Below are 17,293 nucleotides of genomic sequence, written 5' to 3'. Positions count from 1 at the left end.
ACGCTCCTTTCACTATCTTGTATTTACCGTGTAGAAGAATAAGGGTATCTTGCTCCTCATTTGCTCATGACAGCTCCTCCATTTGCTCTTTTCCCTCTGAGATGACAAACTTAAAGTCTTTGGACCTTTGATACTGCCTCCTCCACTTTGTACATGGCTGTTAGCGCTTGGCTTTTGCTGCCCTCTCACTCCTGGGGTATGACAGCCTCTAGAGTAGCCTGGACTCCTGTGAGGGCGTTGAACTGTACTTTTTGCACAGCGCTTGGAAACACCAGCAGCATCCCAAATTCCTGGCCCTGCTCACCTGTCTGGACCCCTCAGGAGCCCAGGCCGGGCAGCACACATTTCCAAGCCCTCACACCCCCGCTGGGCCGAGGGCACACGGCCAGCTGGATGCACCCCCGCTTTTCCAGCGACAACCCTCTTTCCTGCCGCCTCCCTGACGGTGAGGCGGCTCCCCAGAGGGCTTTCAAATCGACACCTCGGGCTAGCCCTTCTCCCTGACAGACCTGACGGCCGTTTGTGCACCTACAGCTGCACACCCCTCCCTCACAGCGCTCCACGGCCTGTGGCCACAACCCCTGAGCGCCCTCCCGCCTTCTCCCCTCAGGTGGCGCCGCCGCCAAGACACCGCCCCCCTCCCGCCATTAGAGGGGGGCAGGCAGCGGAGCTGCGCGTGCGCGCCGCGGGCCGGGCGCTGGGCGCTGCCGGGGAGGTCGGAGTGCCATGGTGGCGGCGCCGCGCATGCGTGGAGCGGGCGGCGCTGAGGCGGCCCGCGGGCAGGTGAGGGGCGGCGCGGCCCAGGCCGGCCCCGGGGGCGGCGGGGGGCGGCCGCGGGGCTCGGGGGCGCTGGAGGGCCCAGAGGGGCTGCCCCAGGGGGCTGGGAGCGATGGAGGGCCCCAAGGGAGGCTCGCTCGGGCTGGCTGCGCGGGGCCTCGCCGGGCCCGCCGTGAGGCTGTCGCCGCAGCGGAGGGAGGGAGGGAGGGAGAGCCTCCGGGGGGTCCCAGTGCCCGCTTCACTGTGGGTTGTGCTCGGTTTGTTGTTTTCCGAAGGGAACAGAAGAAGAGGTGCCAGCCCTTCCCAGACCTTCCCGTGACGGGTCCCGAGGGAACGGCGTAGAGCTGGGACAGGGCAGGGTCAGGCTGGGTGCTAGGGAAAGGTTCTGCACCGGGGGGGTCGGGCACTGGGACAGGCTCCCGGGGCAGTGGTCACGGCACCGGGCATGTTCAGAGCATCGGCCAAACGCTTCTTGAACTCCAGACGTAGGGCCTGATGTTTGGGTGGTCCCGTGTGGACCCAGGGGTTGGACTCGATGAGCTTTTTGGTCCCTTCCAGCTCGGGATGCTCAATGACCCTGTGATGTGAGGCTAACAGGTGGGGTGTTTGCATTAAACTCACATCTAGCCCTCGTTCTGTGTCCACTTCTGATTTTTGGAGATTAACATCCGTACATATCGCTTCCTTAAGAGAAATACTTTTGTTTTGGAGAGGGGTAAGCAATAGAAGCATGGACCAGGACTTAACCCTCATCTTCCATTTAAACTTGTTTGTGCCATGAGCATTCAGCTGAGCTGTTCTGTTAGTGAAAGAGACAGTGAAGCGGGATTTATATTTTGTAATTTTTAACCCAGTTAAAATTCATACTGATTAAGATGTATATGTTGATATTTACCTTGAAGTGCCAGCATTTTTTCTCTATGATAAAATTACATGCTTTTCTTACTGGGTTTCCTGATCAGAATCCCTTGACAAGACTTTATTAGAAGATTCTGTTAAGGATCCCAAAGGAGGGATAGTATCTAGGTTGATTTTATGTAGTTATGTCTGTCCTCTATCTGTTAGCAGGTCAGCAGGTGTGACTGAAGACAGAAAAATGAGGCAGAAGGCTACTGAAGAAGTTCTGTTCTGTTGAGCATTTTTCTGTCTTGCTTGTGGTTTTGTAGGTGGTCACAGTAGCATCTCACCACAGTTATCTAATGTACAGAGTTCATCACTGGAGGTGCCCAGGCTCAAGAACTTAGAGCACAATTCTAACAACCAGGTGTCAGGGTTTAAGATGAAATTTGCGTTTCAGCGTAGTTTGTTCCACAATGTATCTGCTGCAGCATCATTAGATGTAACTATCACTGGATACTGCTGTTAATGGGCTGCTGATCTGACTATTATGTGGTCTCCTGAGTTCCTGTCTTTGTGATTTAAATATACAGCTCTAACAAGAGATACAACTTGAAAGGGTTGCTTCATAGAAACATAATTTATACAGATACTGTTAGACAATTTCTGCATTTAATCCTGTTGCTTTTCTGTTAGCCAGTCTCATCTTTCTTTTATAAGAGAAGCAGGAACTTTTAGACTTAGCAAGCCCACCTACCTTTAGGAAGCAGCTGAATGTTGTGATGAGTATGTGGTATAGAAGGTCGTAATGTAACTACATTTTTCTGGGGTTTGTTGGTTTTAGTTTCAGCCTTCCAGAGTTCTTGTTTTGAAAGGGTGTGAGGAGGCATTTCTAAGGCCGAGACTCCACCAGGAGTGATTGCAGGTATAGTATGTGTTGCACCTTTAGCAGTATGGATTTCTTCATCCCCAGCATGTTCTCTGATCACAAGACTTACCTCACTCTGAGAGTGAAACAGACTGTAATAACAAAACCACAGCTTTGGAGGTTCAGCGCTATTTGTTCTATGGGCTTCACCCAGCACAGCTGACTTGTTTGGGGATTTGGTGCCTGGGGTAGCTGTTTGTAAGATAGGTGTGGACTGAACAACTTTAATTCTTGAAAAATGTTTATGACTAGCTTTTAGCTTGTTTTGCCTTTATGGGTGGAGAAGTGGCTCTAATATGTTAGTTTTCTATCTACATCTCGTTCTTTGACTCATTCGAGATGCTTCTGTTCTGGAAGTCCCCACTTAATTTACTGGCAGTGTGAAAAGAGATGCACAACTATGCCACTTCACTCAGAGAGTCTTGATTTAATTACAGATAACAACCATATACAATGTATCTTCTATATTATCTTGGTTACCCATGGTGCTGAACTTCAGAGCAATCTAGAATTGCACATTGCACTTTTGGCAGTTCAAGAAATTACATTCCTATTTCCTAACTTGATGTGCACAGTAATGGATTATTGCCTTGTCTGTCAGAAATCGTAACAGAGTTAGAAATAACTACAGCAGTGTGCTTTCCAGATTAATCTGCTATGTATTTTAGTCAGTAATTTTAAGTATGAAACAATTCTACTTCAGGTAGTTCAGTAAAACTGGCTGACCTGTGCTCTATGCTTGACTTGCTCAGCTGCTGAAGGAAGGAGATGAATGACACAGGTTCATTCTGCCCCGTCCACTGCATCCATGTCCGTAGTTCTTTAAAATTCTTTCAATTCATTGATGGTGCTCACAGTAATAATGTGTTTTAAAAAATATATAAAAAAAAAAATCCATACTGTATTTCTGCTGCAGTTAATTTCATTCTTCCTATGCCTTAGGCTTTTCAACGTCATTTTAATCTATGCTAAAGGACTCAAAAGCCATGTCTACTGTGATATTGTTCCCTTGCAGTTGGTGCAGGGGACTGAAAGATTGGGTTGTGGGATCTTTCTTGAAACTTTAAATATCAGTCTGAAGCAGAGGGAAGACTTGAGTCCCGAAAGCTCTATTAAGTAACATGTTAGCTGAAGCAAAAAATTGCTGCCTATCTTTTCTGTTCTGTAATGTGTTGTTAAACATGCATGGTTTAGAGTATTTTGCAGGGCATGAACTGGTTTTACTGGGAGGTCTTTGCTAGACTTACTGTGTGATAAACATAGCGAATGTGAAGCTGGGAATTCTGTTGAATTCTACAGATTGCTTAACAAATGCCTCACACCTTAGATAACCAGATTTCTCTAAGGACATGTGTAGCCGCCTTTGTTGACTTATAGTGTTGGAATTTTCATTAGATTCAGAGGAAGTCTCTATTTTGTTTTAACTGTTTTTGTAGTTCCTCAATGGAAAAGGTGTTGAAAAGTGCCTCCAGCACTGTGGAAGCATGGAGACAAAATAGTTGCGTACTGAGACCCTCAAGAAACTATTGGGCAAACTGATGGCAATGAAGAGCTTGAACCATCACTTCAGCATGGCGGCAACTGAATCTGACAAGGACTCTGGATACTCAGGTTTAGAAAAAGACTACATTACTTTTTTTTCTGTTTTTTTTTTTTCTCTCTCTCAGACTTTGTGTTTGTTGGTGTTGTTACACAAATCTAATTATGACCTCTTATGGTTTGTCTCTGGTTACATGTTAGGGTCTGTATCTAAGGTTGAAAAATCATCCTACCATCAATCCTTTTTTGGAGTGGAGCTTCGTGTTCGTTGTGTACATTTAAAGGCATGGGAATTTAAAATGTGCCTAATAAAGAAATGAATGGAAGAATCTTAGACTTCAGAATCCAGAAGTAGGAATGGAAAGATTAATTTTTGTTCTTTGCCAGTGATCAGTGAACTATTGGATTATGCCATCTAATATCTCTTACAATTTGACTAGATTGTCAGTGGAGCCTAATAAAAGAGTGACTTTTATAACATCAGTAAAATGTAAATGGTGTTATGTTTTAATAATCCACAAAACTGTGCAAAGATTGGCTTTAAATGTTAAAAATGCTTAATCTAATGCTTTAACTTTAATGAGAGAGAGCTGCATTACTGGATTTGTAGATAGATGTCAAGATACAAAATGACTGCAGCACAGACTGCAGCTGTGGCAGTGTTGGAGCTTGTAGTTCTTTCCTGCACCAAGCTTTGGAGCTGTCTCCATAATAGTGTGTAGTTCCTTGGAGACTAAATACAAAAGAACAAAAAGTAATCGTTTTTTTGTGGGAGACAATACCTGCATGAGAACTGTCCTGAAATATGAAGCCTTTTAATAAAGGCCATTCAACAGCTGTCACAACAGTTCTAATTTTATTGGTATTCCAGAATCAAACTTTATTACTCATTGTTGGCTCGGTTGAAAGGAAACAGAATCATAGAACAGAAAGGAGGTAGCAAGTGTGCTGTATGTGAAACAACTGACAGCTGAATTCCACCTCTGGCAGATGGAAGTTCGGAGTGCCTGAGTGCTATGGAGCAGACTGACTCGGAGGACGTGCTGAACGCGTTGTGTTGGAACGCAGAGGATGGGCCTTGGCCATGCCCGGTGACCACAAGCAACTCCTTTCCTGCACTTTCTCCTATGGTCGTGATGAAAAACGTTCTTGTTAAGCAGGTAAGGAAGGAATAATATATTGGAAAATATTACAAGTTTCTATTTTTTTTAACTATTTTCCTTTCAAAAAAGATTTGTAGGAAGTTACAGTCTGGAAAGCAAAGAGCAGCCTGAAAAGTTTTGTTAGTGACAGCCTGTTCTTTTGAGGGGCAGCTGAAATCACTAAGAAAGGGAAAATGTGACACATTAGAGGCTCTGCTACATTTGCTCTTTGTCTCAAATGAATCTGCAAAAAATAGATCTTCATGAATGTTATGTAAATAGCACCAAAGATCGAACAAAAAAAAGTGTTTTTCCTTTTGGAATTTGATGTTTTCTTATTCATTCAATTTAGACAGTAAAGTAGGATGACTGCTTTTGCTTGCTAGTTCTTAGGTCCTAAAGGTGCTTATATGTGATGTGAAACCCTAATCCAGAATGTTATAAATGAACAAATTAAACCTGTACCTAAAGTTAGCCGTGGTACGTTTACTTCAAAGGTTGTTTCTCTTAATTACATGTGATGGCTCTCACTGCAACAATTATATTCTCTGTTGATATCTTCCAATATCACGTTATGTGTTTTTCTTCCAACACTTATGCGAGACATTGAAATGTTCTGCATTGTAACAGAAGGTGCAAGAGCTAAAAGTTCAAAGTATTGCCATACTACTAGACTTCTTGCTTCTACTCATGTTTTCTTAGCAGAAGAAAAGTTCTAGAGCCTTTTTTATGATTAGAATACTTCTGAGAATACAGTGAGAAGGGGGAAAGTATAGATCTTGATTCTTTTTCTATGGAATCTGTTCTGAAAACAAGCAAAACCTGTTCAACTTGGATGCTGTGTCAGTGCTAGCACGGAGATGGGTTTCTGTTAGTATTTGGCAGGTTATGCATTTGTGGAGGAGTTAATTCTGATCTGAGCGTTGTGCTTTAGCTTGACAAGAAACAATTTCGTTTTATAGTCATGTTCCTAGATGCGTGGACAAAGTACTGTCTAAACAAATGCTGAAGTTTTCATGTAGTAGGAAAGAGGCAAGCTTCACCAAAGGCTGCTGGCCTGGGGCTCAAAAATTAAACTGTGATTGTAGTGGTAGTTTCATGTTAAAATCTTGCTCATGTCACAAACAGCTGGGAGAAGTAGCTAAATAATACATATAACATAAAAGTTGGTAGTGGGGCAAAGGGGAAAAGTGGGGAGGAAAAGGTAGATAAAATTAACAGACTCGGTTCTTTTCAGCAGTACATAGTAACGTTCAAATCTAAGGACAATCATGTTACATTGAAAAATGTTTATTTCAATAAACAAAAGCAACAAGTCGAGGTGAGAATGATGAAGCATCTTTCTAGCTCTTTCCACTAGGCCTGGTTACCTCAGGTAGTGATGCTGGTCATCCTATTAAGATGGTCTTTTCAACACAGTGCTCAGTTGGGCTCACTGGACCAAAATAACACAGCATCCCCAGTTACTGCAGTTTATTTGTTCCACTTTCAGTCAGAATCATCCTCCTGTCTAGATCCGCTCTGATCCTGCATGGTGATGTTTACCTGCTGTCCTGGTTTCAGAGTGTAAACAGCTAACAGCGTTACAAAAAATGAGGCAGGGCTTAATTCTCTGAAACTCAGTACTGCTGTGGCAAGGTTTCTCTAAGTCTCGTCAAAGTCCTTAATAAGCAGGAAAGCTTTCTAGATGAGTGGTGCTGATATTTGCAGGACATTAGCCTTCTTTTAAAAGAAACAAACAAACAAAAAACACAACTGCAGAATTAGTAAAAATAAATGTCTCCTCTAATGAAAGTTAGATTTTGTGTAGGAGAACAAGAGCAGAACTTAATAGAAGTGGAAAGGACAAGAAAGTGAATAGCGAAGCTAAGAAAAGAACAAGCAAGATGAAGAGTTACCACAGTTCTCTTGGCCTCAATGAATTTGGGTCTCCGGTGTGCTAGGTATTGTATAAATGTACAGTAAATGACAACTTCTGACCCCAAAGCCTTGCTTCCTAAGACTGCATCTTCTGCCTGATGTTAGAATCATAGAATAGAATCATTAAGGTCAGAAAAGACCTCCAAGATCATCTGGTCCAACCATCCCCCTACTACCAATGTCACCCACTAAACAATGTCCCTAAGCACCAGGTCCAACCTTTCCATGAACACCCCCAGGGACGGTGACTCCACCACCTCCCTGGGCACCCCATTCCAATGCCTGACTGCTCTTCCTGAGAAGAAATGTCTCCTAATTTCCAACCTGAACCTCCCCTGGTGCAACTTGAGGCCGTTCCCTCTAGTCCTATCACTAGTTACCTGTGAGAAGAGGCTGACCCCCAGCTCCCCACACCTTCCTTTCAGGTGGTTGTAGAGAGCAGTAAGATCTTCCCTTCTCCAGACTAAACAGCCCCAGTTCCCTCAGCCACCACTCCTCATGGTCTTTTATATACACTTCACCACTCGTATTTCCAGATACCTTGCTTTTGAACGTGTTCTTTCTTCTGTGAAATAAGGACATAATGTTAACTTTTAGAGGTAGTTGTTCTGTACCCATGTTACATAAACATCTCACCTACTGAATGAAAAGGATTCTGTGTCACAGTTGGTAAACAAATTTCATCTCTGAGTTTTAGTGTCCAAATCAGTGGATGGTACCTGCTTTTGATGAGTTAAAAGTCCTCTGCTGAGGGGAGTGGACTTTAGCAAAACACGTTATCATTTGCTAGTTTAAACGTTATGAGACTGATGTAAAGGAGATGGATTTCAGATGAGTCAGTTCCAAAAATAATAGAATGTCTTAGTGCTAGCTAAAAACTGTGCCCTTGGCAGGCCTGCCAGTAACGTTCCAAGTTGTAAGCTTTAGGAATTGGAAGAGCAGCTTGCCAGTATATTGTATTAGTGTACGTGTAATGGTGATGACTTAAATATATGGGAAGTAAGATGGTGGTGGTGGTGGTTTTTTTTTTTTTTTTTTTCTTCTCAGAAATAGCATCTCTTACTAGACCATTTGATATGTTTACAGAAAAGCAGGCATGCTTTCTGGCCAGGAGATCTCATAAAGATCCCTAGTAGTGTATTTAAGAAGGAAGAGGTAGTAATGTCTTGTAAAATTGATGTATTCCCCCCCTGCGTTGAAGAATATGACTTGTGGGAGGGAATAAAAACTTGAACATCTTTCCTGAAATATAATGGTTTTAAGGCTTCAGTGCGCACCATTTCACCAAAGGTGTGGAATTCAACTGCATGGGGCTTACAACAGACAGTTTTCCTTGAATTGATTGATATTCAGCATTTTTTCCCCAACTTCATGGTTTTAAATTTATTGAAACCATGTATCGTACTTAAGATTGGAAGACTTACTGAACAGCTGTCGTCTATGTTAAATAACCATTTCAAAAGCCTGCTATAAGAATAGAAATGACAGGATTATAGTTGCTGCATTTCGACAAAGAGGGTGTCTAAATTGTTCCTCAAATATCTGAGCAGTCTTTGCCTATTTTAGAATATTTCGTAACTGCGATGCTTAATTATATTTCAGGTTTTCTGTACCCTTCTTATTTAGCCTCAAGTCAGTAATAATTTTACACTAGCATTTTACAATAAAGGCATGCACTGTAATGCTTTCCTAAATAACTTTCCTAAATAAGAATGTATAAATTCAGATTGAATTGTTTTTAAATATTTGCTATTCCATAATAAATGGATTATGGATTACAGCTTCTATTCTAGTGTTATGTTCTGTTGGCAGAGAAGGATGATTTTGATGGAAGGTTGCTCACAATGTGTTATAGTGAATAGTATATCAAGTATTATGAAGAAATGGCTCAGTCCATCTGTTTCGCTTAAGGGTTTTTGGTCCTTTTCTACAGCATTGTTGTAAGAATTCTGTTTGTCCCCATTTATGCTTCTCAGGGCAGTTCTTCCCAGCTCCAGTCTTGGACGGTCCAGCCATCCTTTGAAGTGATTCCAGCTCAGCCACAGCTAGTGTTTCTTCACCCATCAATCCCACCTCCCATTAACCCTCACCCGGCTGGGAAAAAGAGAAATGACTCCACTAACTACCTGCCCATCCTGAACTCTTATCCCAAAATAGCACCACAGCCTTGCAAGAGAGATCACTCCTTTGATCTAGAGGATCGTCAGGAAACCAGTTGCCATAAACGACTCTGCACAGAAGCACCCAAGATGGAGACTTCCCCTGTATCAAGGAGCACAGGTTTGCCTACCAGTCCTTTTGCCCACCTACCAGTTAGCTTTAAGACCCCTCAGGATTCTAATCAGCAGAATCCTTCAACTTTGGTGACAAGTGGGAAAGTGTCAGCCCTTTCTGGTTTCCATCGTCTTTCTGCTGATGCTCAGAAACTCCCAGGTCTGGCTCCCCTTTTGCCTTTTGGAACTCTGCAGGCAGCAAAGTGTGCCCCTCATGAGAATGAGAGTGCAGCACAGACGCCAATGCAATCTGCAGTGTGGAGTCCCCCGTTGATACCAGAAGAGACTTGCGCTACCCCTGAGCTGCTGTTGCAACAGCAAAGCAAGTGCAGACGTTTTCAGAACACGCTCGTCGTGCTGCGCAGGTCAGGATTGCTGGAGATCACTTTAAAAACCAAGGAGCTCATTCATCAGAACCAGGTGACTCAGGCTGAGCTGGACAGGCTGAAGCACCAAACGCAGCTTTTCATAGAGGCAATAAAGAACAATGCTCCGCAGTCATGGGCAGAGCTAGAAGCATCTCTAACAGGATCAGAGAAAGCTAATAGCAACCTCGAAGACTCCGCTTATCCAAACATGTAGTAAAAAGGTACATAGCTGTTAAGTTATTTTTGTGCCTCCTATTTCCTGTCTCAGGCTTTTGCTTGAGCGTTCTCTGAGTCCAAGACTTGCAAAGTGGCATGCCATTAACAACTTGTCTTCAGAGCCAGTTGTGGGACTGGAATAGCACCGTGGGATCTTGACAGGATGGATACTTATGACTTCAGCGTGCCCTTGAACTCCATGCTAACTCTGTAGTTACTTGGACTTGAGAAGCTTGGATGTGCTCTGCTGGCGTGTCTTGTTCTTGCTGCGAGAAGACAGCCAGTTGCAGTATTCTGGTAGCATGCCTCTTCCTATTTCCATCTTCAGGTAGTTCTGAGAATGGAACAGCAGAACAGACCCCAGTATTGGGCCATCAGCAGTTGCAAGTAGATGAAGGGAGCTGGTGTGAGGAGAGGAAGCTTAGGTTTGTGGGGTGATAAGTTTAGACTGTCACTGTCTTTTTTTTGTTTTCATGACAGTGTCTTGCTTTTGGGGTTATCACACATTTGAACTAGTGGAGGTTTGCTTGTGCTGCAGCAGTATTCTGTGTTTGTTGCAGTCGTTGACCAAAGTGAAGAGTATCTTAGCACATAAGTGAAATGACTTGTTTTGATGAGTATATTTTTGATTTTGGTCTGTGAAGATGAGTGAAAATTGCAGGGCTTGTGTTGGAAGTGTTTGTTCTAAATCCGTGTTTATTTGCACTACCCATTAATAGCTAAGAAGTGCACAAGGCAAGTGGCTTTGGATTTTCTTGGTAGACTGCAGAGGCTGTTTTAAATATGGTATAAGGAAGATACTCATTCACCAGTGTTAACATAGGATAGGGAGACTGGTTGCTTACCATTTTATCTGTGTATCTTTAACTTACAAGACTAAACTCCTTTTTTGCTGTGAAATCAGATTGCTGAGTATGAAAAAAGGAGAGAGGTTCAAAAGAAAAGGAGCTTGACGACGGCCTGTGGTGTAACAAGTCCTTCTCCCATCTCCCTTCCCTCCCTCTTTATTGAGAGAAGTCAGATGAATATATCTATTATAAAAGAGGTGTCAGCTTGGATAATCTTCCTAAAAACTTGACCTACTTGAGTTTGAACTTAAAGAAATAAAACAAACACCAAAACCACTTTCTTCCACATCAATTTATCATTCCTAGCCTGCTTGCCTTGAAATATAGTTACACTGTGCATAAGATGTTAGGCCTTATTAGTAGGCATCCACAGTAGTCACGTTGCAAAAGCTGTTCTATGGATGCTTATTTCATTTCAGCTTATTTAAGCACTTAACTATGTCAGTCCCTCCAGTGTGGGGTTGTTTTTTTTTTTTTTTCAGAGGCAGGCTGCGTAAGAGAGCTAAGAATGTCTTTTCCTAAGAAGGGTAAGAAATCTGGATTGTTTATGGTGTGTTCATTTCCACTTGAAAATGCTTTCAAAAAATTATGTTGTCTAGGTCACTGGGTATTTTGATGCTCTGATCACTTCTATCAGCTGCTTCAGATTTTTAGAAGAGGAACTTGAAAGTAGAGCAGATCTCATGCTAATTTATGATTAGACCTCTTCATTTTCTGATGCCTCTGAGAATCAAGATTGCAGAAGACCGTGAAGAATGTTTTTGTAGTCTTCCTAAAATACATGCATTAGAGAAAGTGTAAGGGGCTTCCCTCTCTAAGGGGTTTTCCCCCTTTTTAGAGTGATGAAAAGAAATGCTGTACGTGCCTCAAAAAGAGGAGAAATGTGAGTCAAGCTTGTACTACCTATAGGCTTAAAGAGAAATTTTGTGGCAGGATTCACCCTAGAGCCCTACTTGAACTGTAACAAACTCATAGCAATGCCTTTTCTGGTATCCTGCCCACCTGCTGAAGGCTAGTGCAGTACGTGGGAATTTATTAAGAGAAAAATTTTCATAGGCTGTGTTCTATCATGTTTTTTGTCTAAATATAACTGCTACGATTGTGTGTAATAGTATGTCTCATAACTCACAGCACAGCAATATCCAAACTCCAGCAACACTGAAGGCAGCATAATACAGAGTAATAATGTAGGACATATCCAGCTCTTCTGGACCTGTGATATCCCCATTGAATGACATTTGGGGGCATAGATGTGATGGTGCCTTGGGCCATTTGCACAAAAGAATCCCAGAAGATAAGACTGTTTCTTCTGAGCTTCTTAGAGGAAGGAGAGGAGGGAGTAGTTCCGTTCGTCTGATACCTGTAATAAGCATAAAGGTGAGGTGTGGGAAAGTGCATAGGATATCTTTTCTATTTTTCCTAAAATTCTTTTTCTACCCATCAATTATAGAGGGGAATAGGAAGTTAAGAATGTATATATTTTTAGGAAGTGATTGTTCTACAAAACAAGGTGATGGAGTCAGGCTTCCCTAGGAAGCCTGTTCCAGTGTTTGACCACCCTCACAGTAAAGAAATTTTTCCTAATATTGAGTCTCTTCTCCATCCTATTTCCACTGCTCTGATGGTGTAAAAGGAAGGGAAAAACTGGCCTCGCAGGGTGATGCCCTTTGACTTAGGGAGACCATAGCTGAGGAAACTTAGTCCACACATACACTTTTCCCAATAGCACCGAGGGTGGGCTGAAGCGTGTGCTTATAGATGATGGGCATTTCAGCTGGTGTAATTTATATTAGCATATATCTCAGTAAGTCTGTGAACAAATTCCAGCAGCTGGTTAGAAATCTACTAGCCACCAGGCCAGACTTACAGTATTTGCTGAACTAGAAAAATCTATTCTAGAACTATTATATGTAAATCTGGGGCCCCATAGGATGTCCCTAGATAAATGTTTCATCAAGATTTGCAGTAATAAAAAAGGTTGTTGAAGGCCCCTAATAATAAATCCATCCTGAAATACCTTTCTATTCAGTTTCTCATAGCTGCCTTTATTCTTGGAAGCCCTGGTAAAGCTTTAAACAGTAAGAGCTTTCCTTTCTTGGCTGCAATTTAATAAAATAGGTTAGCTTGGAGCTGTTCTGAGAAAATTAGTTGACTGTATTAGGACCAGAATAGATCTTGATTCTGGACAGGGTCTGGAATTGGTCCAGTAGAGATGAGCAGAAACATTAGCCTCTGATTGGAAACCTGTAAGCACTAAACTTACAGATTTTTGGTGTTTGAAAGAGTAAGACTTTGCATTAACAACTTAGCCTGAAGACAGCTGTCCCAGTCTCAAAAGTCAGTGAGACGGTCTGCTGGGGCTTCGGGTGCTGCTGACATGCATGCATGGTAGCTTGATGGCTCAGACAGACTGCTGTTTTTCTATTAAGTTTTAATAAATGTTGGTATTTTTGATTACTTTTGCTATGTATTTTTGAAGTTCTACTGCTCTAGTTGGAATGTAAACATTTTCTGTACTTTTAAGTCTCCATTGCCAGCTTTGAATAAAGTAGTCTAAGAACTCTGTTACAGAACATGACCTTTTTGTTAAATCTTTATAGAAACAGACTGTGAAATATGAATAAAATAAAGTATATACTTGACAAGCCTATGGGTTAGTCTAATGCTGTTGAACTGCAAAGTCCTTAATTCCAAAGCATGCTTTACATAGTTCCACAAGAGCGTGTTTCCCATGTGGGAAAGTGCAGATCACAAAAGTGATACTATGATTCCTCTCCAAAGGGCGTCATGTGAGCTTTAACAGTATGTATGAATTAAAGGGTTTCTGGGAGGAGCATGGGTAAAAGTGGGCTGTACAGAACACTAAAAATACATTGCGGTGGGTGACCATTGCCATAGATCTGTCATGAGAAACCTGGAAGAATTTTTGAATCTTAACTGTTATCTCCATGTGATGACTGTACATAATGCTCACCGTCTGTGCGGGGTGAACTCCTACACTATCGCAATCCTGTCAGCCAGATATGCAGAAAATCTGAATTGTGAAGTGAGAGAGTGGGTATCTTGGCTGCTGAAAGAGTTACTTGAGTGAAATTTTGCTCCCTCTCTTGAAGGAGAAATGTTCTTCAGCTGAATCTGTATACCTACTTTTCAATAAAACACATTTTTCAAAGTGTGGCCATCCTTACATTATTTTTTCCTTTGTTCAAAGATCAAACTTCCAGCAAGAACTGGGCGGTTGTTCCTGGAATGCCCAGCAGCCTTGTGGCTTGAGGTCCTGTTGTAAGGTAAAGAGATTCTGGTTAAAGTTCTTACTTGAACCAGACAGAGCAATACCTTGAACCTTGTTGCTTTGCATCCAAGGAGGAGTGACATCAATCGAAGTGTTTTTATTCCCTGAGAATGCAAACTCAGTGATTTCAACCCTTGTATTCCTGAAGGGTATGGGTGCAATCCAAGCAGAAAATGTTTCACCAGAATTGTGTTTCCGTCTCTTCTAGATAGATTTTTCTTTAAACTGCAAAGTCTATCTGCAGGGTGTCAGGCCTGTTCACCTTTATTTCACGCAGACCAAAAAAGTCAATTTTTTCCTTTTGGTGCACTGTATCTATCTTCTTTTTCTTGTAACACACAAACAGTCTGAAAGGAGCAGAGGTCTCCATGGGCTTGGGCCGAGGAATCTCCTGGCATGCAAAATTTCTGGCACCCACTAGGCTGATTGTAGCTTGCTGTTACTGCTTGCTTACTCGTGATTCCTGGGACAGAAATAGGGGCCCCTGCCTGCGCAGGTTTACACTCTAGCTGTATCTTGCTGCCTTTTGGGTATGATATAGTCATACAGCCCCCCACTGTATTATATGGTCCAGAGCGTTGGAAGTGCACGAGACTTCTCTCTTTAAATCTGTGTTTTGGGGTAAGTCCATAAGATGACTTTAACTGTTGAGTGTAAATTCCTGTAATCTGAATCAGAAGGCAGAAGGAAACACCAGGAGTTCTGGCCTTCTCTCTGGCGGAGCACAGTTTCCAAGACTTCTTCAAATTCTCATTTGAGCTAACGTGTGTTTTTAGAAGAAGCATCCAGCCTTGATTTGAAAGCGCCTAGCAATGAAGATCCACCCAAATTGTTCAAAAGGTAATTACTTACTGTTAAAAATGTGCCTTTTATATTGAACTTGAATGTGTTGTCTTTCAGTATCCAGCTGTTAGATCTTCTACCTTTTGTCTGCTAAGCTCAAGTACGTGCTGTGACATTGCTGTGTTCACTGTAGGCATTTATGAACCTCATTCCTCAGCTTTTCCTCAGCTTTCTTTGTTAAAGGAACTGATTAAGCTCTCAAATCTTTTCAATCTGTTGTTCACCTGTGTCCGTCATCTTTGGATCCCTTAAAATTATTTAAATACATTTTTAAATGAAGCACTGAAAGCAAAACAGGATTGTAAGAAGAGTTCTACCGTGTCAACCTTCCGTACTGCTACTGTCTCGTTTTTATAGCAGCCATGGCATCAGGCTCGAAGTCTAAATCATCTCTGGACCTGTTGTTCATAAGGTTAGTGAATTCCTGTCCTCCACTTATGTTTCCATATTCCTTCCATACTCCAAGCAGCCAGAAAGCAGAACAGTCTCATACGTTATTTATCTCTACTTCCGAACTCTTCCACCTTCATTGTTACCTGTAATTTGTGGTCGAATTACTGAAGACGATATTAAATAATGTTAGTCAAGAACAAATTTCATATTGTTTTCATTTTAACAGAAGATGTTTGACAGATCTCTCTATACAAATAGGAAACTACAGTTGTAATATATTTCACAACATCCAGCTAATTTCGTGTAATTCTGGTTTCAGTGTGTCATATGACAAACTGTTAAACATCCATCAGAAATATCAATATATTCATGTTCTTCCTCAGTCAATTTTTAATTCCAGTTCATCAGAATAAGATAGCGATTTTTTGACCAACTCTGTTTCTTTTGAGAGTCTTTAATTTCAATTACTTTTGCTTTCTGTTTACGTACTTGATTAATCCAAAATTAGAGGTTATTCCATTGTTTTCTGCCTGTTACCCAGCCTATGTTCATTCAGATCAGTCTACTTACCCTCTGAAAAGCTGGTGCTCTATTAGTTTTTTCCCTCTCCTTAGACCACTGAAATCTTGCCTAGTGGTTTGGAATTCACTGAAGTAGTACTGATGGTCTGGAGATCTTCTTGCATATCTCCTGTTAAATTTTCAATCACAACTTATTCAGACTTGCTGACTTAAAAATGTTTAATAGCTGTTGTTTAAAACATCCTGAATTACTTTTTGAAAACGGAAATCAAGCTGTTATGATATGGGAGGAATACATCTGGCTTTTTTCTAAGCGCTCAACAGAAATTCTTCTGAAAAGCTTCTGCCATTCTGCACTGCAGCAATATAATTTCCATCTTGAAATGGAGCAACGCCAGCATAAAGATTTCTTCTGCATCTCATACATTTTAAGAAATAGAGGAAGTGTGGGGCTTTTCAGGGCCAAAAGGGGAGTTTCATCAACTTCTTCATTGTTTTCTTCTTGTTCTTCTGGTGATTAAATTAATTGAGTTAGTTTAATGGAACTGGAATGCCTCTTACCATGCCCACTTAGGCAATTTCACTTTTTTCCCATGGCAGTAGTAGGGGTTTTTTAGGCCACTTAAATTTATGAGGACTAAGAAATCCGATAACAGAGAGAAAACCAATGCTTATTGTTTTTTAATAGATAGGACCGCTTGGAAAATTAATGTGCTTTCAATGGGAAACTCCCATGTTTTTATTGGAAATGAAAATGTATTTTGTCTGGAAGCTTGGTGTTTTGCAGTATTAGTCATAGCACTCACTTTTCGGTGAATTTCAAGCAGTGTGGAAATGTTCTGGGCAGTGTGGGTGGGGGAAGATGTTATTTCCCTTAGCCCTCATCCTCTTCTGGGTTGCCTGTACAGGAAACGGGATCCAAGCTTTGAAGAGTCATTCCATCACCTCATGCTGAAGAAGTAAAATCTTGTAGAGACAGCCGAACTTGCCCAATCATCTGAGATACGGGAGGGCACTTATAGGCAGATCCTGATTAAGTGAAAATAAAACAGCTCTTCTTGAGAAAATTCTTAGCTTGGTGAATACAAATACCATTTTTTCTGCAATGTCTCCAATATTTATAATTAAAAAATAAAATAAGGGTTTTGCTTGGTTTAAAAAAAAACAAAAAACAAAAAAACCACTGCTGTACCAGGTAGGCCTTGTGCTATACTCAACAGCAGCAGAGTTCAATGCAATGAACATTTTTGTGAGATGGGCAGTGCTTAGTGTGTAGAGTATGAAATACTAGTAGATGCTAGGAAAACTGTTTTTACCCAGAGTGAATGTTAATAATGCCTATTGGTTTTGTGCTGCTTCCCACCCAGAAGCTAACAGCAATGTTTCCAGCAGTTTT

The 17,293-nt window shown here is 41.7% G+C and overlaps 1 protein-coding gene across 5 annotated transcripts; it reads left to right on the top strand.

Moving 5' to 3' along the window:
* Window positions 1-659: 659 nt before the first annotated feature.
* On the top strand, window positions 660-13,494 carry CIPC (CLOCK interacting pacemaker). 5 transcript variants are annotated; one of them, XM_040558450.1, is made up of 5 exons: window positions 661-783; window positions 3,979-4,153; window positions 5,072-5,241; window positions 9,120-10,005; window positions 11,331-13,494. In XM_040558450.1, the coding sequence occupies exons 2-4, from the start codon at window positions 4,081-4,083 to the stop codon at window positions 9,996-9,998; spliced, it is 1,122 nt and encodes a 373-aa protein (XP_040414384.1). In that variant the 5' UTR covers window positions 661-783; window positions 3,979-4,080; the 3' UTR covers window positions 9,999-10,005; window positions 11,331-13,494. The 5 variants fall into 5 exon arrangements, with proteins under 5 accessions (XP_040414385.1, XP_040414384.1, XP_040414382.1 ...); XM_040558448.1 differs by adding an exon at window positions 2,459-2,539 and having other exon boundaries at window positions 699-783; window positions 9,120-13,494; XM_040558446.1 differs by lacking the exon at window positions 661-783 and adding exons at window positions 903-1,374; window positions 2,459-2,539 and having other exon boundaries at window positions 9,120-13,494.
* Window positions 13,495-17,293: the final 3,799 nt, after the last annotated feature.

This window comes from Cygnus olor, chromosome 5 (genome assembly GCF_009769625.2).
Source record: "Cygnus olor isolate bCygOlo1 chromosome 5, bCygOlo1.pri.v2, whole genome shotgun sequence".
Taxonomy (NCBI): Eukaryota; Metazoa; Chordata; class Aves; order Anseriformes; family Anatidae; genus Cygnus; species Cygnus olor.
The sequence above is the reverse complement of the archived record's forward strand: the minus strand, read 5'-3'. Positions and strand labels throughout refer to the sequence as shown.

Excerpts from the sequence above, each read along its gene's own strand:
- CIPC (XM_040558451.1), top strand. The coding sequence starts at position 4,081 with ATGGCAATGAAGAGCTTGAACCATCACTTCAGCATGGCGGCAACTGAA. Across the intron at positions 4,154-5,071 it reads CAAGGACTCTGGATACTCAG|ATGGAAGTTCGGAGTGCCTG; the intron begins GTTTAGAAAAAG and ends CACCTCTGGCAG. Across the intron at positions 5,242-9,119 it reads AAAACGTTCTTGTTAAGCAG|GGCAGTTCTTCCCAGCTCCA; the intron begins GTAAGGAAGGAA and ends TATGCTTCTCAG.